The sequence below is a fragment of the Nelumbo lutea genome, chromosome 4 (assembly GCF_056320005.1).
Source record: "Nelumbo lutea isolate HS-2025 chromosome 4, American lotus-T2T, whole genome shotgun sequence".
Taxonomy (NCBI): domain Eukaryota; kingdom Viridiplantae; phylum Streptophyta; class Magnoliopsida; order Proteales; family Nelumbonaceae; genus Nelumbo; species Nelumbo lutea.
Window position 1 is genome coordinate 39,134,203 of NC_142687.1, and position 27,839 is coordinate 39,162,041.

General features: G+C 38.1%; 1 protein-coding gene across 3 annotated transcripts; it reads left to right on the forward strand.

Moving 5' to 3' along the window:
* The first annotated feature begins 337 nt into the window (after positions 1–337).
* LOC148855320 (bZIP transcription factor 1-B-like) lies at positions 338–26,726 on the forward strand. Of its 3 annotated transcripts, none has more exons than XM_088983332.1 (14): positions 338–576; positions 732–818; positions 5,528–5,649; positions 5,747–5,803; positions 5,907–6,008; positions 6,215–6,304; positions 6,479–6,538; positions 6,836–6,993; positions 7,085–7,139; positions 21,973–22,015; positions 22,110–22,393; positions 22,463–22,540; positions 22,786–22,911; positions 26,262–26,726. In XM_088983332.1, the coding sequence occupies exons 3-14, from the start codon at positions 5,593–5,595 to the stop codon at positions 26,373–26,375; spliced, it is 1,224 nt and encodes a 407-aa protein (XP_088839458.1). In that variant the 5' UTR covers positions 338–576; positions 732–818; positions 5,528–5,592; the 3' UTR covers positions 26,376–26,726. The 3 variants fall into 3 exon arrangements, with proteins under 3 accessions (XP_088839458.1, XP_088839460.1, XP_088839459.1); XM_088983333.1 differs by having other exon boundaries at positions 415–576; positions 732–1,035; XM_088983334.1 differs by lacking the exon at positions 732–818.
* Positions 26,727–27,839: the final 1,113 nt, after the last annotated feature.

The window sequence follows — 27,839 nt, forward strand, 5'->3', positions numbered from 1 at the left end:
TCCCATTGCAAATTTTATTCTGCGTGTGGATTTTTTGAATTCCATGCGAGAAACTGAAAAGTAATTCAAATTCCGTTTTTCAACCTTTCATTAATACGGGAGTAACATTTTATGATACTCCCGTTACATGGAATCTCCGATGAGCGAAAATCCCTTATAAAAAAGAAGAGTAATGTTGGAGCAGTATGCAAAGAAAACTATTTGTATCAGAGCAAATGAACCGTCTGATGTGTGAGATTGTGGCTTTATGTTCATGGGCTCCACTGAGAATACACGTGGCCTTTGACTCATGGGCACGTCATACGGTTAAATTTCGGTGCAGTTACACTGTATTGTTGTCTCTGCGAGGTCTCCTCTTTTCACACATAATCCACCGTATTTGTGCAAACGCTCCTTTTACAACAAAAAACTCTCAGAGTAAAACGACCGGTTCGTCTCCCGTTCTCGAAACACCAACGAGGTTTAGGGCTTGCTTTGCTCCCTTACTGAGAAGAAGCGAGAGAGAGAGAGAGAGAGAGAGAGAGAGAGAGAGAGAGAGAGAGAGAGAGAGAGGACGTGGTGGGGAGACCGTTGCAGGTACTGTATTCTTTTTTTTAAAATTCTTTTGGGCTGCAAGGGTTTTTTGTCTTCTGTTACAGAGAGGAAAAGGGGCTGAGCTTTTCTTCTTGGAGTTCTCAGAAAACATGGTCTCCGCCTTTATTTTTATTATTCTTCTTCTCACCGAATATTAGGGCTTGCTACTTGACTGAGAAGAAGCAAATATGGTGGGAGAACGGTGAGGAGCGACTGCAAACAATGTGGGGGAGCAACTATTACAGGTTCTTCTCAGTCAAATAACAAAACAACTCTTCTTCTTTTCTGTTATAGATGGAAGAAAGGGGTTGACATCCTCTTCTTCAGGTTGTTCTCAGAGAACAAGGGGGGTTTTACCCCTTCCTTTCCGGCCTTTTCTGCTCATTCAGGAAAATAGGGGCTCCTCCCCAGCCCTAATATTTTATAAAAATTAGAGTTTTACTTGCGAGAAGTAGAAGCGAAGTAAGTGTTAGTAAATTAGTACTTAGAATTTATGCTTCACTTGAAATTGAACAAAAAAAAAAATGTTTGCCCTTAATTTTGGTTAATTTACTGGTACTTCGAGCGTTCTTTTTCTATGATTCTCATATACCTTACACGAATGGTGTTGTCTTTTGTTTATTTAAATGTGATTTGGGAATTGGAACTTGTACCTTGGGAACTTGGTTATTGGAATAAGAGTTCAAGGATGGTGTCATAATTTGATTGTCAGTAGTATATTTGAGTACGATTTTTTGCTGTTAGAAATTGTAAATGGAATTTAATAACTGAGAACCCATGCTCCAGAGGCTTATGCCTCTAGCATTCTGGTTTGTACCTCATGTTTTAGGTCTTCACGTTTGAAAACGCTATGAATAATGTTTAGAAGAAAAGGAATTATGTTGACCTTCTCACCTTCCAAAATATGGAACCTATAAATTGGTTTTATATTTAAAATTTAATAAATGCTCAACTCAATCTGTTCCAAGATGCACCTCTAACATGAACCAACGAACTGGTTATGGTATGGAAAATCAGCTAGTCCAAGCCATTTTTCCATGATGAGTTTATCTCTGTTGACATGAATTTGTTGTATACTCTTGTGTCGGAAATCAGGGCAATATCAAACTACTTGCTGCTCAAAATTTTATTTTCTTTGACCTTTGGATATGTTGGACTTAATATCAGCTTTGTAAAATATGTAATATTTTTGAAGATAATAGGAGCATCGTGGCCAAAAATCTTATTGGGAGAGAAGGAGCTTACTGTGTAGGGGGTATGCTACTTGATCACAAATTTTGGGATATTGTTTGATAAAAATTAACATATTTTATTAATGATCAAGAGGAAAACCTGATCTGCCCAATTAGGCATGAGGAACAGTACAAAGAAACAAGCAAGGTGCCAACCGGCTGGTTGGTAAGGTCTCCTGCTAGTTCGTGAGGAATCAATCCTTTTAAGTTTCAGATGTGATGATGCTAAAGTTTGAGTTGATAAGATACTGTTCTTTGATAAAACAGAAAAGGGCTACAGAAGACGGGGAGGTAGCATGTCCCCAAACATCACTAAAGCAAATAAAACTAAGAGGCTTTTGAAGATATATTGTAGTTTGTAATTAAGTATGCTGAATTTATAGGATACAGCAATGTTGAATATTCTTAAGTGTGTGAGATAATGATTATATGCTATAGTTGGCTATACTATGCTCCTCTTCAAATGATCAGACACATATATGGGGGTATGCTTGTTGGTTTATTTATTATTACACTTTTCAATGTGCTTTGTCATACTTGATACATATACATGAAGGATTGAGGATGTAATAGAAGTTGATATTTTCTAAGATGATCAAAATGCACTTGTCTTGATTCTTGGGGAGGAGGTCAGAATATTTTACTATTGATATTTTCTAAGATGATCAAAATGCACTTGTCTTGATTCTTGGGAAGGAGGTCAGAATATTTTACTATTGATAACAGAGAGCCATGCGAACAGTGCTTTAGAAGGTTGGACTTGGTCTTGGTTAGCCCCAAAAAAATAGGATTGGGGGACTTTGTACACTTTAACCTTTAAGCCTTAGTTTCAGTATTACATTTTAATGTTATTTGAGTAATGGAATAATTATTGGAAAAGAAAATCTCTATAGTGTTAAAGCAATAATCAATGCAGTTCGTCAGTTTGAAAGGAAAGCAATGCTTGAATTTTCAATGAAGTTACTCAAACTAGGGAATCATTGATTGGGAGTATCATGGTAAAGGTGGCTTATTGGGCGAAAACCCTACCTATTTTCAAGCCTTTTTGAAGGATGATATGATAAGAGGCTGCCGAGCTTATTCTGGGCTGGTTTGTAATTAGTGGTTTTCTTCTCTCGGGCTTATCCTTCTGCCCACAATTTCTTGTTGTATATGTTTTTTTAATCTAATCAATAAAAAAAGAGGCTGCCAAGCTGGCAAGATATTCATCATCTTCATCCCCTGCCAATAGTTTGGTATTTCCAACTTGGTCACCTCCTCTAGCAAATAATCCCAAGTTGAACTTTGATGGGTGCAGTATGGAAAATACTGGACAACCATACATTTAGGTTCTATTTAGATACATTAATGGGCATAGTTGCAGCATTATTTTCAGGACCTATAGGGTGGAGTAACTCAATAAGAACAAACTGTTGGATGTACTTCAAAGATTAAGAATAAGAAGAGACCTCAACTATAATCAGCTGCTAGACTAGTAGAGGGGGATTCAAAGGTCATACTGTGGTGGCTCAAAAGCAATGATGTGGGAGAATGACAATATAATGCATTCTGAGAGAAATCAGGAATCTAGCTAGAAATTGGGAAGTTGGATTCATTTGGGTTCAGAGGTCACGTGACTATATGGAAGATGTATTGGCTAAACTAGGTGTAAAGAGAAGACCCTTATATTAGGGGATCATTCCTAGGGGAAATGTTTGACAATGTAATTTAAAAAGTAAAAGGAATATGGGACAGGTAGCATGGATAACCTACAGTATTTGGATACTTGGCATTTTATCATACACACATATATGTATTATTCTATAAAGAAAACCTCAGTTACAAATAAAAAAAACCATAAATCAATGCAAACACACAAAAACAATTAAAATAATATATAATTGATGGAGTCTGTTTGAAGTGAAAAGCTGCCGATTAGGATCAGTGGAGTTTGTAAGGGTTGGAGGGTAGAAGGTTTGAGTAAAAAAAGGAAAGCTGTCCTGGAATATCCTGCTGCGGTTTTTTGGTGCATATGGCATGAAAGAAATGCCCATTTAAGAACAAAAGCAGCTCTATTGATTCTGTTTTCCAAAAGATTTTGGGAAAATGTTTTCTTTGCTAATTATCCTAAAAAATGTTTCCCTTGCTGGTCATAAGCTGGTTAAAAGTATGGGTTATAATTCCTTTTTTGTGCATGATACTCTTTTTGTAAAGCAGGGTCTAGGGGTATAGTGCTGCAAGGGCAGATTTTGTATAATCCCTGTGTACAGCATCTTGTTATACATGATTTTTTTACTTCTTTATAATATTAATGTACTTTATTACTTACCACAACACTATTAATATACCTCTACCTTCTTTCAAAAAAAAAAACTGATTATACTAAATTATCAGTATAACAAATAAGTAATTCATGCTAAAATTTTATCCTATCTCCTAGAGTTTGAGGTTCTTTACTTGTATTACAAATTCAACAGAGAAGTGTTCCATCAAGTGTTGTGTTGTGTCCAATGTGTCCGACACAGGTATGGCACTCTTTTTGAGGTATCCATGTAATACATTTTTATTTATTAGTAACAAAAGCCAAGCTGGGTAGCCAAGAATGTTGTATCTAACAGTCATTTTCTATTTGGAAAGAAAACACTAACTGGTCATCAGCTGGGTGGCTACTTGATATAGTTTTTTATTTATTTTTATGAATTTTGTGTCGTTTCTTTATTGGTAATAGTGAAAACAATTTAGTAATTTGAATTTAGATAATTACAAAGGTTAAGTGTCTTGCAGTCCTTTTTGGGTTGTTAGTGTCAGCCAACTCCCCATAGATTACACAATCCCCTTTCCCATTTGATATAGTACCCAAGACATTTGATTCCTGTTGACCTGGGGTTTTGCCAGTCCATCTGCTAAGGAGCTGGCCGACTTTGCAGTCCACTTGTATTGTCTTCCAATTTCCACTGAGAATGTAACAGTTTTCCTTAGCATATGTCTATTATCTCCAAGATCCTGCTCTAAAACTTAATCCAGGCATTGGTTATTTCTGAATTTCCTTTTACCAAAATATCTTGAAGTTAAGAAATTTGGTCAATGTTAGTCTCTGCAAGACAGCCTTTAATTCTACCCTTATGGAATCACCTACGCCAATGGGGCCTGAATAGAGTGATAATATGTTTCCTTCCCTATTTCCGAAGACTCCTCCAACTCTAGAAAAACCTGGGTTGCCAAGGCTACATCCATCTGATTTATGTTTCTCTCTGTAAGAGGGTTCCATTGTGGTGAAGCTTTATCCTTTTTGCTGTAGGGGAGGCCACAATCAACTAGTTTCTAAGAATGCCATCCGTGGTAAAATTAAATGCTTCCAAAGATTTTATCCAATAGGTGACCTTAATTAATATGTTTTAGAAATCAGAATTGCATTTTATCAAAAAAAAGTTTTAGAATTGCATCTCTATTCTTGCCCTTGCATTTAGGAATTTTGTGATGTTTGTTTTACGGGATAAGTCTTGTTGAGTTGAGTTGCTTCTATCTTCCTGGCTCATGTTATGAATTATTGTACTTCTTTTGAATTCTCATATTGGCAAATCATTCACCAGTGATAAAAAAATGGTAACAGAATGTTTTCTTCAATATTTTGCAATTGTTAATAAATACCTCTTTTCTGGCATAAAAAGCCATCAATTTTCTCCGTTCATGAAGTTTGTTTCAGATGTTTGGTTCTTTTTCACATTTATTGGGTCAATTTTCAGGTATACTTTCTGCTTATTAGTAATAAGTATGGGTGACATGTAAAGCATTGATCAACCTTACAAACATGGGGAATGCTGAGACTGATACTCCAACAAAGACACCAAAGTCATCTTCAGCACAGGTCTGCATGAGTTAGCACAATTTGTCATTCATAAGTTTATGCAGTTGAATTTCCTTTTGTTGTTTCATAATCATTGTTATTATTTTTGGTTGTTCAGGAGCAGCCTCCTGCTAGCAGTACTGCCACTGTATTCCCTGATTGGGCTTCATTTCAGGTGATAAGGGTCTTAACTTGTATTGCCATTTCTATTTTTGCCTTTTCTGTTTTCTAGTTGAAGTTTCCTTCAATCCTATAGCATATGCTTTACTGGCGTGTAGGCTTATTATAATTCTGCTGGAACCCCTCCGATTCCCCCACCTGGGTTTTTCCATTCTCCTGTTGCATCCAGTCCTCAAGCTCATCCATACATGTGGGGACAGGTATTTCAGATGTCCTTATTTATTATTTTGATAATTGGACTTGGTAGGTTCTGTGTTGGAATTACCAAACTTGGCACACAGAAGTTCAGGGATGGGGTTCGATTGAACCTTAACTTGGGTTAGTGTCACATTGGAACTTGGAAGTCCTAGGCTGGATGTGTTTTTCTTTAATTGTGGAGTTCCTGTAACACTTCTTCTCCCTGCAGCACATAATCCCTCCATATGGCACACCGCCACCACCATATGTTACCATGTATACACACGGGGGAGTATATGCCCATCCATCCATCCCTCCGGTACTTCCTGCCATTGTTCCATGCTTCTTTTTTTTGCCTTTTAATCTTGAAATTTTAGGAGTTATGCCATCTAATGACATTCTTACATTAGAGTTATGTACCATCTAATCTGTTCACACCCTTCTTGATCATCATTTCTCCATCTCATCTTCATTTCTTTGTACATCTTTGCAGGGATCCCATCCATATGGCCCCTATGCAGTGCCTTCCCCAAATGGAATGGCTGAAGCTTCTGTGAGTATTTGACACCTTTTCTGTGTACTGGGGATTTGGGGGACATATTGTCAATTACCAGTTCTCCATTTTAATAGTGTCTCTGATTCTCCAGAATTTAGGTTATTCTCTTGGTTAATTTCATAAATGCTGGATTGAATTGTATATGTTTATTTCATATTGTCAATGCCCACTATAAAGTGCCTTCAAAAGTTCAAAACCATTAAATAGTTCTCTTTAGCATAAGTCACTATTTAATTTTCTATTTTGTGCAAACTCAACATGACATACAAATGAAAAGATTGTGGCATATTTCAGGTTCCTGGGGCTGCTGATGGTAAACCAAGTGAACATAAGAGCAAGATTCCTGTAAGGAGATCAAAAGGAAGCTCAGCAAACTTGGATATGCTTGCAAGCAAGGGTAACGACACAGGGAAAACATCTGGAGCATCTGCCAATGGTGGCTTATCACAGAGGTAAAACAGCTCTGAGTTCTTGCAAATATTCTAAATTATTTTGAAACTTGTTGGAATGAATTTTTATTATGTCCGGACCAATGGTTTGCAGTGCTGAAAGTGGGAGTGATGGTTCTAGTGAAGGAAGCGATGCCAATTCCCAAAATGTGAGTATTATGAAGTTTCATCAAGCTGCTCTGAGAAATTGACAAGTTCTATTCTCTGTATTTAATGTGAATCTAACAGAAGGGATAAACTTGATAAGATATTGCATATTTGCAGTCTTTTTATTTTTCTAACAATATTCTTATGTAAGATTCCTCGCTTGATGTAATATTTCATGTGAGGAATTTGAGCTTTCATGTTATTAGAGTACTAGTTTGGCTTGGCACGTGCAAATTGTAAAATGACTCTTTACTTATCAAAAAAAGAACTGTAAAATAATTGTTAATCATTGCCAACTATCCCCTGTGAATTAGATAGGAAAAAAATTGTAATCATTTGTCTAACTGGTTGCATTTATTTAATGATGCATTCATAAAAAATATTATCAAATCAACACTAGTGCAGACGTCATGGTGACAATCCAAAAGGTGCTGATTTTATTTAGATGAAAAGAGCATAAATGGAAATGGGCCCAAGAAAACTGAATTCTCCAGGTTCCTACTCCCTACCCTTTGAAGCCTTTTGCATTTAGGTAAGTTTATGAAGAACAGAAGAATGCTTCTTGATTAGTTTTCAAGAAGGCAAGGGAATGGAGTTCGTGTAGGCAGGTCAGTGGAGGAGATCCTTGAAGATAGAAGCAAAAAATTTCCTGTTTGAAGAGATGAGAATCAAGGGGAAGGTAAGGGAAGCGAAAAATGGTACAATATTGCTGGAAGGATTAGAAGTGATCGAGTGGCTAAGAGAGTTCATAGCTGGAGCTTGTTCAAATGGTAAGCAGATAAACTGGCAGGATTTTAGTACATTAGAAGGGAGAAGATATATTGTTGAATGTAAGAGGAATAGAAAAGGCTTCTTCATAGCTTTGTCTGAATTTTTTGGTAAGGGACGAAAGCAACTGGTGTATCTACCAGCAGTAAAACAGAGCCAAGGATGGGGGGAAGTTGACTGGTTGCTCAAAGAGTTTTTAGCTCAAAGAGTAGCAAATGATAAAAAACCCTCCATAAGGGTGGAGAAGGCATATCTCAGCAACAGTAGGGTAGAACAAGGGCCAGTGGTCATGACAAAAACAAAAGGCCAATACAGAATGGTGGGAGGTCTAGAGAGAGAAGAGTGGATAGTAAGTTTGTGATACAAGCCAAGGAAAAGGTTAATGATTGGAGGAGGGTAGCTGACTTGCTGGCAACTAGGTTGAAGCTGAAGAGTGTCTTCATAGTAACCCCTTCGGTAACTGTAAAGCCCTCCTAGATCCAGTAGAGAATGAATTGGAAATATCAGCTATCAATATTCAGGCTGATTTCGGATCATTCATTCAGTCTTTAAATGGAATCCAATATCCAACTCCACAGATTTATTTGTCGAAGATGGTGTGGTGGTGTGTGTAATAGGCTTGCCATGTCATTTGTGGAAACAAGTAGTAGTAGAGTGTATAGCAGTGTTGTGTGGAGGAATCTTGAAAGGAGCTTTCTGGGGTGATCTTTATTCAGTAGCAATCTTGCTAAGTGGTGTGGAGCCAAAAGACATTCCACAAAAGGTAGAGGTACGAACAGAGGGGAGTTTTGTCTCTGTGTGGCCAGCATCCTCCATTGAAGCAGGGCTGTGGAAGGAGGCTCGTTTGGTAGGAGGGGAGGGGGAGGAAGAAGAAGCATTATGTGGACTTGTGAGATTGGTTAATTCAAATGGGAAGGAATGTTTCACTAAAAAGGGCCAACAAATTCTGGGAAGCCAAAAAGCTTTGGGGTAGATGGAAGGTCAAACCTGTAGAAAGCAAGAAAAGGCTATGACAAATGGTAAATCTTTTGTGCAGGTGGTGTAAGGGGAAAAAGACAAAAATATACCAATGTTTAAAGGGAGAGGGTTGAACCAGCAACCTTAGATAGGGAGGGTTGCTGGTTTGACCATTAAAACAGGGGGGATGACTTGTTAAGAGGTCACGTGGGAGGAAAAGACTTAGAAAATGGGCCCAGTCGATTGGATCCCTTTTCTGTTGGGCCGGAGAAGGCAACTCAAGTAAAGGTTTTAAAGATGGGTTCTTATATTACAATTTTTGAGCCCAAGGCCCATTACAAGACAGATGGGCCAAGGGACCCTTTAAGTAAGCACGTGACTGGGAGGAGGGATGAGTTGATAGACGAGATTAAGCGTCTATCTTCTTCTACCCCGCATCCCTCCTTTCAATCGAACAATTCAGGCGCAAAATCTCAAGCTCACTATCACACTTTGATAGAGATCCCTCATTAGTTCGCAACTTTGCATCAAACTCACCGTCGTTGCCGGAGTTATTGCGTCGGTGAACGTTCGTCGCGTCACTGTGGAGTGTGGAGGATGTGGAGTTTGGAGAAGAAGGGCTCGACTAGAAAAAGAAGAGGGAAAGAGGCAAAGAGATAATAAAAAGATGGGCTATTCGATTAGGGTTTTTTAGGTCTAGGCTTAGGTCGGGTTGGGCTATTTTGACAAAATCCGAGCCCGGCTCGAATTTATTGCGGGCCGGGATTTTTGGCCCGAGTTTAAGCCCGCGGGCCTATAACCATGTTCAAGCCCATCCGGAGGCCGAGCAGGCCCATCGGGCCACCCAACCCATGAATAGGTCTAATTATAGGATGTTGGTGGAGAGGGACAAGAATCGGCCGTGAGGACGGATGTGGGTATTCTAGTGTTGGAAACATAGAGAAATGTTTTCCAAGTGGGTAGGCTGTCAGGAAGTGATTCTTTCACTATGTCTACTTCACAACTTTGTCCAAAAAAGGGAAAGGCCTTAAAACCATTTGTCGCCTGTCAGCAATTCAATTCCAGTGATTCTAGTCCTACCCCCGTCCTACCAGGTATGGGTGTCAATTCTTTTTTAGGTACTGATTTGTCTGCTATGCCATGTAATAGATATTCTAGCTTCCCATCTAGGAGGTTCTGATGCAAGAGAGAGGGTGATAGTGGAAGGAGGAGAGGGGGTGATGGAAGGAAGTAGTAAGGGAGAGGCGGACAGAATTTGGGAGTTGATCTGTACAATGATGGAGGAACTAAAAAAAAGGAAGGATTCTTAGAGAGATGCTATAGCCAAAATAAGTGTGAGCAGGGTAAAATTCTTCCTCAGACATTAGCTGGAAAGGATGGAGAAAAGGAAAAGGATGATTGTTGTATTAGGAAGGGGGTGGGAAGAACAAAGAAGAAAAAAAGATCTGAAGTGGAAAGGCTAATTTTAGACATTGAGGGGATTTAGAATTTAGTGGTAGAGGGGATAGGAAGAAGGGCCTAAAATGAGGAGATTATGGCCTTTTCATGGGTTTTTTTGCTATTTTGTCTTGATGAAAATTATTAGCTGGAATGTAAGAGGGTTAGGGAGTGCAAGAAAGAGAAGGGTGATCAAAGACCTACTCAGAAGGGAAAAACCCGATATTGTGCTGTTACAAGAATCCAAAATGATAGAATTAGATGGGAGATGGGTGAGGAGTTTTTGGAGGTCTAGAGGTTTAGGTTGGAGCTTGTCTCCTTCTTGGGGAGCCTTGGGGGGGATCGTAACACTGTGAAGGATGTGGTGGAAGTAGTGGAAGCATTGATAGGTAGATTCTCAGTTTCCATTAAGTGTAAGAATGTAGAGAATGGGTGTGTATGGGTCTTAACCAATGTTTATGGCCCTAATTCCTTTAGAGAGAGGAATGAGATGTGGGAGGAACTATATGCAATCAAGGGGCTATGGGATGGCCCTTGGTGCTTGGGTGGGGATTTTAATGTCATTAGATTCTTTGATGAAACCAACAATCCCCAATAGGTAATTACAACAAGCATGAGGAAATTTAATGGTTTTATTGAAGAATGTGATTTTAAGGAAATACCTTTGCCGCAAGCCAGTTACACTTGGTCCAACCTTCAGGAAACCCCTTTGTGTTCGAAGTTGGACAGGTTCTTATTTAACATTGCCTGGGAGAATAGTTTGGAAGACTTGGTTGCTAGAGCGTTACCTAGGGTCACTTCCGATCACTGTCCTATCCAGATAGGTACTGAGTTTTCTCCTATAGGACCCAAACCTTTTAGTTTTGAAAATATGTGGCTTACCCATCCAGATTTTGTGAAAAGAGTGAAGGAATGGTGGGGTGAGGAGGAGAGGGGGTTAAGATGGAAGGGGGTCAAGTTTCATAAGAAATTAAAAAGGTTGAAAGCTAAAATAAAAGAGTGGAATGGAGATCATTTTGGTAGAATTGAGGAGCAAAAATTGTGCCTAATCTCACGAATAGAAAACTTGGATGTAAAGGAATCTGAAAATGGGTTGACTGAGGAGGCCAGAGTGTTAAGAAGACAATTGAAAAAGGATTTGGAAGAGGTGTTACTGAGGGAAGAAATTGGTTGGAGACAAAAATCTAGACACAAGTGGATTAAGGAAGGTGATGGGAACACTAGATTTTTCCATGATTTGGCAAATGGGAGACGAAGAAAGATCTTGTGACCAAGCTAGAGATAGGAAGGAGAGGAGGTGATAACCAACCAGGATGACATGGCCAGAAAATTTGTGAACCACTTCAAATCGATTTATAGAAAACCTTTGAGTGAAAGAGTAGTCGTGGAAGGGGTGGAATGACCAAGAATTTGATGACGGAGTGGCAAGGTGACTGGAAAGGGATTTCGAGGAGGAAGATGTTAAGAAAGCTATCTTTCTATTGGATAGATCCAAGGCTCCAAGTCCAGATGTCTTTACAATGGGTTTTTTCAAGACTGTTGGGAGGTGTTGAAAGAGGATTTAGTTGAAGTCTTTAAGGAATTTGCAGACAATCACATTATAATCCCTGGAATCAATGCCATCTTTTTGGCCTTGATACCTAAGAAGAATGATGCCAACCACCCAAAAGATTATAGGCCTATTAGTCTGGTGACAAGCATCTATAAAATTCTGGCTAAAGTGCTCTCGTTGAGGATCAAAACAATCCTCCCTTCTTTCTATCATTAGTGAAACCCAGGGGGCTTTCATTCAAGGGCGACAAATAACATATTAGATCTTAATTGCGAATGAGTGTGTGGAGGAAATGAAAAGGTCTAGGAAGAGAGGTTTCATTTGTAAATTGGATCTTGAAAAGGCCTATGATTTGGTGGACTGGAAGTCTCTATTAGAGGTTATGCGAAACTTTGGATTTGGGGACAAGTGGTGTAGTTGGATTTTTGGGTGTATCAGTACTTGTCACTACTCTATTCTGTTAAATGGTATGGTGAGGACTTTTTTTCAGCTTGCAGGAGTGTTAGGCAAGGAGATCCACTCTCACCCTTCCTTTTTACCTTAGTATCTGATGTGATTAGTAGGATCATTACTAAGGCTGGCAGTGAAGATGCCATTAGGGATTGGAGAATAGGGAGACACCAAGTCCTCGTCACCCACCTTCAGATTGCAGATGACCTAATGATCTTTTGTGAAGGAGGTTTTAGCGAACAGGTAGCAAACCTAAAGGAGATAATCAAAGGATTTGAAAGTATTTCTAATTTGAGAATAAATTTGGAAAAGAGTTGCATAGCGGGTATAAATTTGGAGGTAGGGGAGGTCGAGGCTATTGCGGAGTGTCTTGAGTGTTCCACCTCTGCTTGGCCTATGCCATATTTAGGGTTTCCTTTAGGGGCAAATCCTAGGGAGAGTAGATTTTGGACCCAATGATAGGAAAGTTTGAGAAGAGATTAGCCTCATGGAAGAGGAATTGTGTCTCTTTAGGAGGGAGAATTACCTTAATAAGAGCTACCTTGGCTAACTTACCTACCTATTTTTTGTCTGTTTTTAGGATACCAGTTAGGGAAGCTAGGAAACAGGAAGTTGATGATCGATTTCGTATGGAGTTGGGACAAGAAAAAAAGGATCACTTGGTTAATTGGGAAATTGTGTGTAGAAGTAAAGAAGAGGGGGGTTTGGGACTTGGGAGGGTAATTGGAAAAAATCAAGCTCTGTTAGGGAAATGGTTGTGGCAATGGCCATTGGAAAGGGAGATTGTGGCATGAGGTGGTGGGAAGCATTCATGGGAGGTTAGAGAATGGATGGGATGCTGGTGTATCAAGGCAGCCTAACCTAGCAGCACCTTGGAAGGCCATTTACAACACCCTTCCTCAATTCCTCAATTTTATTAGGTATGAAGTTTGTTCTAGGAGACACACCTTTAAAGGATCTGTTCCTTTCGCTATTTTCTGTTTCGTTGTACATAAAAGAGGTGGTCTCAAAATTTGTCTTATCTTTGGGAACACCCTTAGATCCAACTTGGGATTTTGGGTTTCGTAGAGGACTTAGGGAAGATGAAATTGAATCTCTTTCTGTCTTGATTGGTTGTCTTAATCAGGTTTGTTTGGATCCCTCCAAGCCAGATAAGAGGGTATGGACTCCTAAACCCAATGGAACCTTCACTTGTGCTTCTTTCTTCAAGTCCATCTCTCAACTTTCTACTCAACAACCCTTTCCGTCAAAAGAAATTTGGTGTAGGCCAGTTCCCCAAAAAATTATGGCATTTTGTTGGGAAGTATTCCATGGGAAAGTAAACACTCTAGATAACCTACAAAAGAGAAGACCTTTCCTCTGTATTTCTCTTAATTGGTGTATCATTTGTAGAGCTCACAGTGATGATTGTTATCACCTATTAATATCTTGTCCCTTTTCTGCAGACCTTTGGGCTTGGCTACTTTTGTTGTTTGTGAGTAGTTGGAGTCTACCAACAGAAGTTCACTTGTTCTTCAACCATTCTACCTTTTATTCGCCTACAACAATAGGGAGAATTATGTGGGGATGTGCTCATGCTGCCTTGATTTGGACTCTTTGGGAAGAAAGGAATATTAGAATTTTTCAAGAAAAGGAAAGGAACAATCAGGAATTGAAAGACTGTGTTAAATAGGGCAATACCTTGGCTGAAGACCTTGGAAATCTTTCATCAATTCTCCTTTAATGACCTTTGGAGAAATTGGTCAGCAGTAGCGAGGTGTTCATCTCTAAAGGACAAATCAATTACAAGCTGGTCTCCTCCATCCGAAGGTCACTGAAGTTGAACTTTGATGGAAGTAGCATGGGTAATCCAGGATTATCCAGAATGGGGGGTGCTTTGAGAAATGAGAAGGGAGAGATTTTGTTGCTCTACTCAGGTCCCTTGGGAATTGGGGACTCCATCAGGGTAGAACTTTTAGCTGCTGTACAAGGGGTGCAATTTGCAAACCAGCTGGGGGTACAACACCTAACAATCGAGGGGGATTCCAAAGTGGTGGTGGGTTGGTTAAAAAATCCTGAAGAGGCTATGTGGCGTTACAAAATTGAAATGAAGAAATTTAGTTGGTTGACAAGGAATATGTTGGTCACTGTACAGTGGGTGGGGAGATCAACAAATACTTTGTCAGATGTGTTAGTTAAGCAAGGGGTAAATAGGGAAGAATTGTTTTGGGGTCAGTTGTGATTCTTGCTTTTCTTTCCTAGTTTACTTGTAAGATTCAAGTAGGGGCTGCAGCTCGCGCCTCTTCCTGGGATGTTGTATGAACTCACTCTAAATCTGCTTCTGAATTAATAAATTTATTATCATTCATAAAAAAAATATAAGAGTGGAATAGAGATCAATTTGGTATACTTGAGGAGCAAAAATTGTGCAAAATCTCTCGAATAGAAAACTTGGATGTAAAGGAATCTCAAAATGGGTTGATCGAGGGCGGCAGAGTGTTAAGAAGACATTTGAAAAAGGATTTGGAAGAGGTGTTACTGACGGAAGAAATCAGTTGGAGACAAAAATCTAGACACAAGTGGATTAAGAAAGGCGATGGGAACACTAGATTTTTCCATGATTTGGCAAATGGGAGACGAAAAAAGAATCTTGTGACCAAACTAGAGATATGAGAGGGGGTGATTACCAACCAGGATGACATAGCTAGAAAATTTTTGGACCACTTCAAATCGATTTATAGAAGACCTTTGAGTGAGAGAGTAGTCATGGAAGGGGTGGAATGGCCAAGAATTGACGACGGAGTGGCAAGGTGACTGGAAAGGGATTTCGAGGAAGAAGAGATTAAGAAAGCTGTCTTTCTAATGGATAGATCGAAGGCTCCAGGTCCAGATGGCTTTACAATGGGTTTTTATCAAGACTGTTGGGAGGTGTTGAAACGGGATTTAGTTGAAGTCTTTAAGGAATTTGCAAACAATCACATTATAAGCCCTAGAATCAATGCCACCTTTTTGGCCTTGATACTTAAGAAGAATGATACCAACCACCCAAAAGATTATAGTCCTATTAGTCTGGTGACAAGCATTTATAAAATTTTGGCTAAAGTGCTCTTGTTGAGGATCAAAACAGTCCTCCCTTCTATCATTAGTGAAACCCAAGGGGCTTTCATTCGAGGGTGACAAATAATAGATCAGATCTTAATTGCGAATGAGTGTGTGGAGGAAATGAAAAGGTCTAGGAAGAGAGGTTTCATTTGTAAATTGGATCTTGACAAGCCCTATGGTTTGGTGGATCGGGAGTTTCTATTAAAGGTTATGCGAAACTATGGATTTGGGGACAAGTGGTGTAGTTGGATTTTTGGGTGTATCAGTACTTGTCACAACTTTATTCTGGTAAATGGTATGGTGAGGGACTTTTTTCCAGCTTGTAGGGGTGTCAGGCAATGGGATCCACTGTCACCCTTCTTTTTACCTTAGTAGCTGATGTGATTAGTAGGATCATTACTAAGGCTGACAGTGAAGATGCCATTAGGGGTTGGAGAATAGGGAGACACCAAATCCCCGTCACCCACCTTCAGTTTGTAGATGACCTAATGATCTTTCGTGAAGGAGGTTTTAGCGAAAAGATAGCAAGCATAAAGGAGCTAATCAAATGATTTGAAAGTATTTCTAATTTGAGAAAAAAATTGGAAAAGAGCTGCATAGCAGGTATAAATTTAGAGGTAGGGGAGGTCGAGGCTATTGCTGTGTCTTGAGTGTTCCACCTCTGCTTGGCCTATGTCATACTTGTGCTTCCTTTAGGGGCAAATCCTAGGGAGAGTAGATTTTGGACCCAGTGATAGAAAAGTTTGACAAGAGATTAGCCTCATGGAAGAGGAATTATGTCTCTTTAGGAGGGAGAATTACCCTAATAAGAGCTACTTTGGCTAACTTGCCTACCTAATTTTTGTCTTCTTTTAGGATACCAGTTAGGGAAGCTAAGAAACTGGAGAAGTTGATGAGAGATTTTTATGGGAGCCGGGACAAGAAAAAAAGGATCACTTGGTTATTTGGGAAATTGTGTGTAGAAGTAAAAAAGAGGGGGATTTTGGACTTGGGAGGGTAACTGGAAAACATCAAGCTCTGTTAGGAAAATGGTTGTGGTGATGGTTATTGGAAAGAGAGAGATTGTGGCATGAGGTGGTGGGAAGCATTCATGGGAGGTCAGAGAATGGATGGGATGCTGGGATGCTGGTGTATCAAAGCAGTCTAACCTAGCAGCACCTTGGAAGGCCATTCACAACACCCTTCCTGAATTCCTTAATTTTATCTGGTATGAAGTTTGTTCTGGCAACGCTGTTCATTTTTTGGGAGCATATTTGGGTAGGAGACGCACCTTTAAAGGAAAGTAAACACTCTAGATAACCTATAAAAGAGTAGACCTTTCCTTTGTATTTCTCCTAATTGGTGTATCCTTTGTAGAGCTCACGGTGAGGATTGTTACCACCTATTAATATCTTGTCCCTTTTCTTCAAATCTTTGGGCTTGGCTACTTTCGTTGTTTGGGAGTAGTTGGAGTCTACTAGCAGAAGTTCACATGCTCTTCAACCTTTCTACCTTTTATTGGCATACAACAATAGGGAGAATTATGTTGAGATGTGTTCGTGCTGCCTTGATTTGGACTCTTTGGGAATAAAGGAATATTAGAATTTTTCAAGAAAAGGAAAGGAGTAGTCTGGAATTGAAAGTCTATGTGTTAAATAGGGCAATACCTTGGCTGAAGACCTTGGAAATCTTTCATCTATTCTCCTTTAATGACCTTTGGAGAAATTGGTCAGCAGTAGCGAGGTGTTCATCTCTAAAGGACAAATCAATTACAAGCTGGTCTGGTCTCCTCCATCCGAAGGCTTACTGAAGTTGAACTTTGATAGTAGTAGCATGGGTAATCCAGGATTATCCAGAATGGAGGGGGGTTGTTTTGAGCATTGATAAGGGAGAGATTTTGTTGCTCTACTCAGGTCCCTTGGGAATTGGGGACTCCATCAGGGCACAACTTTTAGCTGCTGTACAAGGGGTGCAATTTGCAAACCAGCTGGGGGTACAACACCTAACAATCGAGGGGGATTCCAAAGTGGTGGTGGGTTGGTTGAAAAATCCTGAAGAGGCAATGTGGCGTTACAAGAATGAAATGAAGTAGTTGGTTGACAATGAATATGTTGGTCACTGTATAGTGGGTGGGGAGATCAGCACATACTTTGTCAGATGTGTTAGACAATCACGGGGTAAATAGGGAAGAATTGCTTTGGGGTCTTTTGTGATTCTTGCTTTTCTTTCCTAGTTTACTTGTAAGGTTCAAGGAGGGGCTGCAGCTTGCGCCTCTCCCTGGGATGTTGTATGAACTCACTCTAAATCTGCTTCTGAATTAATAAATTTATTATCATTCATAAAAAAAGAGCATAAATGGAACATCCTATACGCTCAATATGGGAGAAATGAGAGTAGGGATGATCATGGGCGGGCCGAGCCATGTTTCTGGTATAAGGGGCTTCATGAAAGCCCTGGCCCTGCCAACACACCAGGTCTAAATTCTGGAATATAAGCTCATTGGCCAGGCCTAGCCCTGCATGAGCTTGGGCTGGGACCGCAAGGCATCCAGGCCTGGACTAGAAATTTTGGGCTGGGCCTAGAAGCATGCGTGCTTGAAGACATACATACATAGAAGTATTGGGCTCAGGCCTGGTCCAGTTTATGGTGAAAGTCATTTGGGATTGAACATAAAATTTATGTCAAGAACCTAGGAATTTGTGGGCTGGGTCAGGTTGGAAATGATCACCCCTGTATGAAAGATGTGATGTTCTGAAGCAATATGTGTAATTTGAGTTAATAAAGGTGTGGACTTGAGATAGTTTCTTATCAAAACAAGGTGTTTACTTTAGATACCATTTCAAAGTGGTTAGTATTGCAGATTGGAATGTCAGCTATAATAACAAATTTGAACACCAAGAAAGATGTCAAATTTACCTATTTTTGTCGGTGTCTTTTGCTGGTCTTGGCTTTATTTCTCTTTCATTCGCTTGGTAGAAGATTCTATTTGCTTTCTTTAGTGCTGATAGAAAGGCTTTCTTTTTTCCTTTTTTTTTTCATTCTAATTCTCCAAAGAGTTGCGTACTTTGGATGGGGTCTCAAGATTTAAAAGTGTGGCTGACTATAGCCTGTCTGAAATTGGATAGACCTGAATATAAGATTGATGTGGGGGGCTAAAATCCAAGAGAAGGAAGCCAAATCCATTCATTTATCTTTCTACTTATGGGATTTAATGTGATTGTCAAGATGGAATAGCAATTTGGTTTCCACAAATGGATGTAAATTCAGCTAAATTTCATGGGCTTAGAATGTTGCACCGGCAAGCTTAAGCCCGATAAGTTGCTTACTTGGACCATAAGCTGATGAATTAGGGCCATTTAAAAAGTCTGACAAAGTCTCTAGTGGGTCTTATATGTTGAGTAGTGATTCTCTTAATCAAATCAAGTAAGGCAAGCTTAAGCCCGATAAGTTGCTTACTTGGACCATAAGCTGATGAATTAGGGCCATTTAAAAAGTCTGACAAAGTCTCTAGTGGGTCTTATATGTTGAGTAGTGATTCTCTTAATCAAATCAAGTAAATGTTTAATTGCATCTTTAAGAATTGATAGATATTGAGATAGAATTTGGTTAGAAGAAGCGATCTGTCGGAAGTTGAAAGGTCTAGAAGGGCATGGGGCAGACCATAAAGGATATGGGTTAAAGTAGTAAAAAATGTTCAAAGCTCTTATAATTTAACGATGGATATGACACTAAACAGAATGGAATGGCAAAACAGGATTCATGTAGCTGATTCCATATAGTTGGGATAAGGCTTAGATGATGATGAAGAATTAGATTTGGATGTTTTTTCTTTGTTAGCAAGTATTTCTATGTTTAGTTTATATATTAGGTAAATAAATGCCTTTTAGGTCTCAAGAAGTTATAATATTTATCTAATAATATCTCTGTAGAAATTCTTTTGAGTTTTGAGATGATGGATGGATTATGAATTGTTTCTTGCATTATGCTGTTTGGTGCCAATTCCTAGGGAAACCTAATGGTGCTGACTCTATTAGGCTGTATCTCAATTCAATAATTAATATATATATATATATTTTTTTAATAAATAGTAAGAAAATTTTATTAATACTGAAAACAATGTTAGAAATATCCACCCGGGAGGTGCAAGGTGTGGCCTCTCCTAGAACTCAACACCAGATCACACCTGAGTCCAGAGTAAGTGGTCCCTTGAAACCTCTTGCTTAGCTAGAGTATTTGCTTTTCCATAGTATGCTTCTTTTGTGCTTGTTGGGCTTTATTTATTGGGTCTCAATTATTAACTTCAGCCTTTCAGGTTAGTGTTTTTTTTTAAATTTTTCTTAATTCTTTTCTACGTTATCAAATCATTCCTTTCATCTCTCTTATTTTTCTTTTTCCGAGGAAATTTAAGATTTTGCATTAGACCAACTCCGAAAACCTGTGCAAGTATAGCTCATATAGTGAGAAGCTATGCAATGAGGAAGATCCTCAATATCTTTCTTCTATCTCTCTTATTTTTCTTCTTCCCTCTATATGTTCCTTTCTTTTTTGGTCATATTTGTTATTTGGTTTATGCAATCCATAAACAACACAGCTTGGACGTAGTTCCCCTGATTTTCCTTAAAGTTTTAAGCACTCTTTTGTCCAGCTCTACTTGCCAGTTATATTTAAACCAAGTATTAAAACCAAACAAGGTGAATTACCATGTGATAAAGTCATTGTTCTCAACACTTACGCTGCTCCAGGTGATGTTTGTATTAGCTTGAATTGTTGAAATAATAAAATCCTTTTTCATAAAAAACACGTCAAAAGAAAAAAAAATCATCATTCTCAAAACATTATTCCCCCTTTATTTCACCATTACTTTTTACTCCTCTAGGTTTACTTGCATACAACATCCAATTGCTGCTATTTAAGCCTTGAAACCTTATCTACAACCCATCCAACAATCCTTGTTTTCTTTTGGTTATTCATATAAATCTTACTTTAGGTTTCCAAAGAAGGTATTTCAGCCATTTGTTTGCTGGTCCGCCATCCATAGTTGTCAAGGCGATGCCTAAGCGACAATGCCTCGCCTAATCGCCAAGCAGTTTTCTATAGCATGTTATAAAAAACTTTTATATTCTTAATTTTTTTGTTTATAATTATAAAATATACATTTTTAAACTAAAATATTCATTTTGTGTGTTTATATTACTAATTTCTTTTTATTATTTTCTTATTTGTTAGGGTTTAATCAACACAAACATTGCTAAATGCTGTATTGAACCCTCAAAGACTTCAAAACCCAAACCAATAAGTAAGGAAGAAAATAAAATGTTGTCCAATCAATACATTTCTTCTTTTTCTTTACTAATTTTGTGTGTTTATATACTGATTTCTTCTTCTTTTTCCACCTTTTCTTTTCTTCTTTTCATATAACAGAAATAGGGGTTCAGCCCCTATATTTTTTGAATTTTATTTTCTTTCTTATTTTTCTTCTCATGAATATGTTGGAATATATTGATTTTCTATACTTCAACATGAAGTTTATACTTTTCTTATGAAAATTATGGATATTTATTAAGGAAATGTGATTATGGAACCTAGGGAACTACCCTAGGATACATGTTTTTACTTTAAAAAATCCATTGCGTAGGCGTATAGGCGACAAGGCGCTCCCCCCTGTCTCCTAGCCTTGCCTTGGCGCCTTGAAAACTATGCCGCCATCAAAGTTCATATTTGGTACCATTAAAATATAGCTCTCTTTTAAGATCAGGCCAATGCCATTTAGTTCAAAATTACTCTTATGTAAGAGAGTTGGTAAATGAAAAAGAAAAAAAAAAAGAAAAAAATATGGTACCATGCTTGTGTTCTCATGCTTGTCAGCCTGAGCCTTCACCTTTTCACCAAGCAATGGCCCATTGGTCAATATAGTATTCACCCACTGATACTAACTAAGAAGCAACTTTTCTGAGAGTAAACAGAACACTTTTGTGAAATATAAGTACTCAATTAAAACAATATGAAACCTCTGGAAAAAAAAGTGTTAACTTGGACACATTCCAGAACTTGTTTCTATTCATCTTGGATGTCTCCTTCAATGACATGATTGAGCAGTGAGCACATTATGATAAGACAAAAGTATATCAGATGATATTAAGTTACCTGATCCTTGATGCACAGCTCTGCCTCCCTGCCGCCCCAATAACAATTACACACATAAAATGAGGCATGGGAAGCTATATTCTACCTGTGGTAATGTAGTCTTTGGCAGTGCATGCTGTCATTTTGACATAGCATTTCCTGTGCTCGGTTAGCAACGAAGAGCTTGTATTCATTAGGATCTGTAACAGTGTAAATAGTTGAAGCAAATATTTTTGAGTGAAGAGAGAGTAGGCAGATGAGATGGGGAAAAGTAGGCAAGTGAAAACCTATTGGAGTACAGGGTGTAAAATTAGGAAATTTGGAAGAACAAGATGGGAAAATGTAGTAAAGATAAAACTGGTACTTGATGAAAAGTGGCCGGGTGTTCCCATGATCTAGTATCATCTCCTTGGTGAACTAAAAAGTACTTTTCTTTTGCTGTTTTCTAACAAGAAATACACAATACTCATCTGTTTAAATTGCTACAGGGTTCTCACCAAAAGCCATCTGGTGAACAAGGTTCTGCTGATGGTAAATTTTTAGCTTCAAGACCTGCTGATATATTAATGCTTTTCCTTTGCTGTAAAATTTTATTCTGAGTACTGTGTGATTGTGTGAATTGCAGCTGGAACCCAGAATGGAAGCACCGCGTGCAGTATGTCAAGCAGGGTTACACGGACACCTCCGGCTCAGGCTATGTTGAACCAAAGTATGGTTATGGCAATGCCACCAGCTGCTGTATCTGGTCCAACAACAAACTTAAACATTGGCATGGACTACTGGGGAGCAGCTGCACCCTCCTCTAGCGCTACAACTAGGGCGAAGCTCCCTGTCATTCCTGCTTCAACAGCCATAGTTTCCTCAAATCAAATTGGATCTCGAGATGGAAATCCCGAAGCTTGGTTACAGGTGTGCCCTCCTTCTGGGTTGTTTTTCGCTTTGAATTCATGTTTCTGAGGTTGTTACTTTTTGTCTCAGGATGAAAGAGAGCTTAAGAGGCAACGGAGGAAACAGTCAAACAGGGAATCAGCACGGCGCTCAAGGCTCAGGAAACAGGTAGAAGTTTCTTTATGTTATGTTCTTTCTCAATCTAAGTATGTTCTGTACCATTAGTATGAAAAATTATCTTATTTAGTATACACTGCCAGTCAGCCATACTTTACTGCTTGCAAACCATTAAATAGCCGGATGCTTTGCTTTTGTGTTTCTTACATTATTGTTGGAATGTGGCTATATAGTTTATGTTTTTTTAATTTAACATGAATACTTTTCTATTGATAATAATTTTCACCTGTACCCAGGCTGAGTGTGAAGAACTTGCCCACCGTGTGGAGACATTAAAAGAGGAGAACAGTACCCTTAGAGAAGAATTGGAACGTTTACGGGAGGAATGTGAGAAACTAGCATCAGAGAATGCCTCTCTTACTGTGAGTTTCTTCTGTGGTTTTGATTTACTTTTTCTTTTAATGGTAAAGATTAAGTTTTGAGGTCCTGAAATCTCTGCAGTGAGAAACTGTCATGTTAATATCTATCACTTATCCTAAGTTTTATCTGTTTGTTTGACCAACTGTTTTCTTACACCCCCCAGAAAAAGGGAAGAAAAAAATTTGGTTGTGCCTACTATAATGAATGCGGCATAAGTTGGCATTTGTCCCATTAAAAGAAGTGAATGTGGGAGAGAATCTGATAAGAGGTATAGAAACTGAATAAAATTAATCAGAAGTGAATGAAGCAGCTCATTTCAAAGTTGGAAAGGTAGGTTCTACGTCTTTTTTACTGTCTTTTTCTTAATTTCTTTTGAAGGGCTAAACAACGGCTGGCAGGAGACCTTACCAACCATAGTTTTCAAGGTGCCAAGGCGAGGCTAGGTTGCCTAGGCGTTGCCTAGGTGATGGATTTTTTAAAGTAAAAAATACATATCCTTGCCTCCTTGGGTAGTTTCCTAGGTTCCATAACCATTTTTAACAACTAACTATCCATAATTTTCATAAGAAAATTATAAACTTCATGTTTAAGTTTAGAAAATCAACATATTTATGAGAAGAAAAAGAAGAAAGAAAAGAAAAAAAGATATGGGGACTGAACCCCTATTTTTGTTATAGTAAAAGAAGAAAAGAAAAGGTGGAAGAAGAAGAAATGTGTTGATTTGACAAAATTTTACGTTTTTCCCTTATTGGTTTAGATTCTGAAGTCTTTGAGGGTTCAATACAGCAGTTAGTGATGTTTGTGTTGATTAAACCCTGACAAATAAGAAAATAATAAAAAGAAATTAGTTTATAAACATAAAAAATGAATATTTTTGTTTAATGACATCTATTTTATAATTATAATTTCAAAAAAGTAACAACATAAAAGTATTTTATAAGAAAATATACAAAATGCTTGGCAACTGGGCAAGGCGAGCCTCCAAGGGCGCCTTGTCGCCTAGGCATCGCCTTGACAACTATGCCTTGTACATTGGTTATGGTGTATTAACCTGTGAACTGCTAAGTATTTTGTGATGGGTTTGTGGAGGGACGAAGAAGAGGAGAAGAGGAAGAAGAAATTTGAGAACGAGAGGCCTTATTATTGGGCATGGTTCTCATTTACGTTATACTAACGTGGGACAATTACAACTTTGCCCTACTTATCGAAAAAAGTACAATTACAACTTAACCCTCCATTGGCACAAAGATGGAAAGGCAATTGTGGCTCCTGATGGCACCTCTTAACACTCCCCCTTCAAGCTAGGTATGAATATTACATTTTCACATATGGTGAGCAATCCTTGGTAACCCTTTAATGTATGGAAGTGTCTGCTTCTATATGTTTTGTATGTCATGTTCAACATGATTGTTGTGGATATTTATTACAACTTGATTATCACAAAATTACATATTAGATGTGTATGTTGCCAGGTGGGCTTAGCTGCACCCGTGCTAGGTTTTGGCCTTTTGGGGCTTATAGCTTTAAATATATCATATTGAATGTATATAATATTTTTATATTATTATATTCCACCTAACATGTGTATAAAATATATCTTTTACTTTGTATGTAAAATATTATATATAATATATACCATAAATGCCATATTACAATATTTATGTAATATAATATAAAATAAAATACATATCACATATGTATATATACTACATATATAATATATGCATATATTGTGGGTTAGGCCAGGCGAGGCTAGAAATGATCAACCCCTTGTCTAGTTTGATGCATATGGTGATCAACCGTGCTAACTGCATAAGAAATATCCGATCATGCTATGCAAAGATATAACAGAATTGATAAAAACGAAAAGATATAAAAGTTTGCCAACATATTGCCAGATACATCTCCTTATCTGTTTTCTCATCGTTATCATTCACATGGCTCTTATGATTAGGATCTATAGGCATGTCAATTGGCTTAGCTCCAAGCTTACTTGTCTCCTTAGATATCTGAGGCATACTTTGTTTAAGAAGTGATGATGTCCTTCCATAATCTCAACCTCTATTCCCAAGAAATACCTGAGTATTGGATCCTTGATCTCAAACTCGTAGCTTGGTATTGCATATTGGATATTTTGGGTATTTTCTCTTAAGGATAACGAGTTATTAATAGAAAAAACCAAGAGGGTTAATAGAGCCACCATCCCTTTTCATCAAGAGAATGTTCAGTGTGTATTGTATTAACCTCACCTTTTAAATAACTCTTTTGAATCTGTCAAACCAGTCTCTTGAATATTGTTTCAAACCATCAATCAATTTCTTAAGTCTGCACACCTTTGCTTCTAGGAATAGATATGCTAGGAGTGAAGGTGTGCAAACTATAGATCAATTTCCTAAGTCTGCACCTTCACTTACTAGGAATAAATACACTAGGATTGAATTCCTTAGACATTTTCCCCTGTAGATTATCATTTAGAAATGCATTAATGACATCCATTTGTTATAAGGGCCATGAAAAAATGAGCGGCCAAGGATATTGAAACTTGAATCAGATGGTTATCATTTTTGCATAGGAGCAAAAGTTCCTAGATCAGTCCCATATGTTTGTGTATTCTTTTGCAACAAGCTGAGCTTTACAGAGTGTAGACCAATTTACAACCAATAGGTTCTTGCCTTGAAGACAAGGGAAAAAAAATTCAGAAATTGTATGAATTGGAAAACTGACTTGTTACCCCATGGATTCTTTCGTTGCTTCTGTATCTGCATCAATTTCCCTACAGTTATTAATTTAATTTATCTTTAATATATGTTAATTTTCTCCCATTAGACCCACCATTTGATTTTAAAGCACTTATTCTGTTCTTTTCTTTCATAAGAAAAGCCATCTTTTAATGCAAACAACCAAAACCATAATCTATGTTCTGTGGTTAGAACTTTTGTTTGGGATAAAATCCACTCTTTGCATACTAGACGCTCTGCTATTCTAGTCAGAAAATAAATTGTTTAGCTATTGGATCCATTTGCAATTCATTATTGCAATAGCAAATGCTTGTAAACCCTGAAAGTGCTTTTCTCGAGGCACTCATCATATCTTGCATGATCATTTAAATCTCATCTAATTTATTTTCTTTCCCCAATGGGAATTTCTTGAACTAGTTTATCCCTGTTTTCTCAATATTTGCTTTTAAAGTTTTAATGCTTTCATCGACTAAGTACACTACCACTAATAATTGTTAATTATCCCTTCTAGGATAAGACTAATGTATATAGTTCTGTTCCTTCTTTTTTTTTTAACACTCACAACTTCGTTTTTTTTAAATACCATAATTTTAAACATTGTGGTATCCATGCAGGAGAAACTTAAGAAATATCAGGGACAAGAGTCTGGAGCAGATGACCTTAATAGCAATCTTGATGCTGAACCCTTGAAGGCATCTAACACAGAGCCAATCAAAAGTGATGGCTGAGAGATGATAATTTAGCGTTCGAGCACTTCTGCAGCAATGCAGCTTAGTTTTCAGAAGCTGACTACTTGTGTTTCTAGTATGCCCTCTGTTGTCCTGTTCCTTTTTGTGCAGTACAGATGTGGCTCAGTAGGCTTAGGTGAAATGGGGAATAGAAGGCGTAATGTAATATTAAAAGATCTAGTGTTCTAGACAGGAATTGTTAACACTAGAATTTTCTTATTTTTTTTTGTCTAGCTAGCAGTTTGAGGAACTGAAAAGGAATTGTAATAAATTCTTCGAGTGACATTTTAAACTCCTTGTATGCATGAATTTCTTTAGATGCGTAGAATACAGGTTTTGGATTTCCGGACACCGATTCTGGATTTTTTCTGTTTATTGCGTGCCCAGTGCCTTAAAGCTAAGGTGTAGGTGTTCTCCAATACTACACATTCATAGCAATAATAGTTTCAGCAATTCTGTAGAGCCTTGCTATAGATGGATAATAAGCACTCAATATTATCTATCAAAAAAGAAAAAGCACTCGGACTCGGTATGTCTTTATTATTTGGGCACACATGGTCATTATACTTGGAGTTCAGTAATTGCATAGTTTTAAGAATTTAAGACTAGAGATTGAAAAGATGTTTACATTAAATTAGGTAGTACACTTGACGCTTGTCATTTGAATGTTTTCCCCTTGGCTCTAGGTGCTATAAGCTGCATTGCAATTCAGTGTAAAATATTCACAAGTTCTGGTTGAAGATGTAAGAAATTTTCAAGAAATTTCTAGTTTTGAGTAGCCTTTGTAGATCAGACAAGTTTTGCTTAAAAGCCATCAACTTTGTTCCTAGTGATGACTCATGAGTTTTAGTTTCCTTTTTCAAGCGGAATCTACAACCTTCATCAGAAAAAGGCCCCTAAAAACGTTGCCACATTGGTGCCATACTGCCATGTTAGAAATAATGTTGCCTCAGAAAACGGTGAGATGTTTGGTTCCATTTTTCCAGAAAAACCATGCCCCAGACCATGCCTTGGAAATTGGTAAGGCATGGTCTGAGGAAAAGGAATTCAACGTTTTTTTGAGATTCTTGTCCGTTGCTGACAATGGTACAATGATGTGACATCAATGTAGTATCATCGAGAGCATTGGATAATGTGGACCAATGCTGAAAATGGTTATACACTGGTACCAAACAAAATCAGTGCCGTTTCTCCATAAAACATCCTATGTGGCAGCATTGATGCCAAACAAAAAAAAGGAGCTGTTTTCTCGGAAAACGGTGCAATAGATCCTCATTCACACAGCACTGTTTTCTCAGAAAATGGCTCTGAGACAATGGCATCGATGCCAAACTCCAGCTAACTTGTTATACTGAATTGATTTTTGTCAAAAAGAGATGAGCTAGTTTTCTGAAACACATTAAGGCCTCCTTCATGTCTTGGTAAATAGCTTAGTAAATGTACTTATTAGTGTTCTTTTATTCT

Coding starts and splice junctions, on each gene's coding strand:
- LOC148855320 (XM_088983332.1), top strand. CDS start 5,593: ATGGGGAATGCTGAGACTGATACTCCAACAAAGACACCAAAGTCATCT. Junction 6,994..7,084: donor AATGGTGGCTTATCACAGAG/GTAAAACAGCTC, acceptor AATGGTTTGCAG/TGCTGAAAGTGGGAGTGATG. Junction 22,541..22,785: donor GCTCAAGGCTCAGGAAACAG/GTAGAAGTTTCT, acceptor ACCTGTACCCAG/GCTGAGTGTGAAGAACTTGC.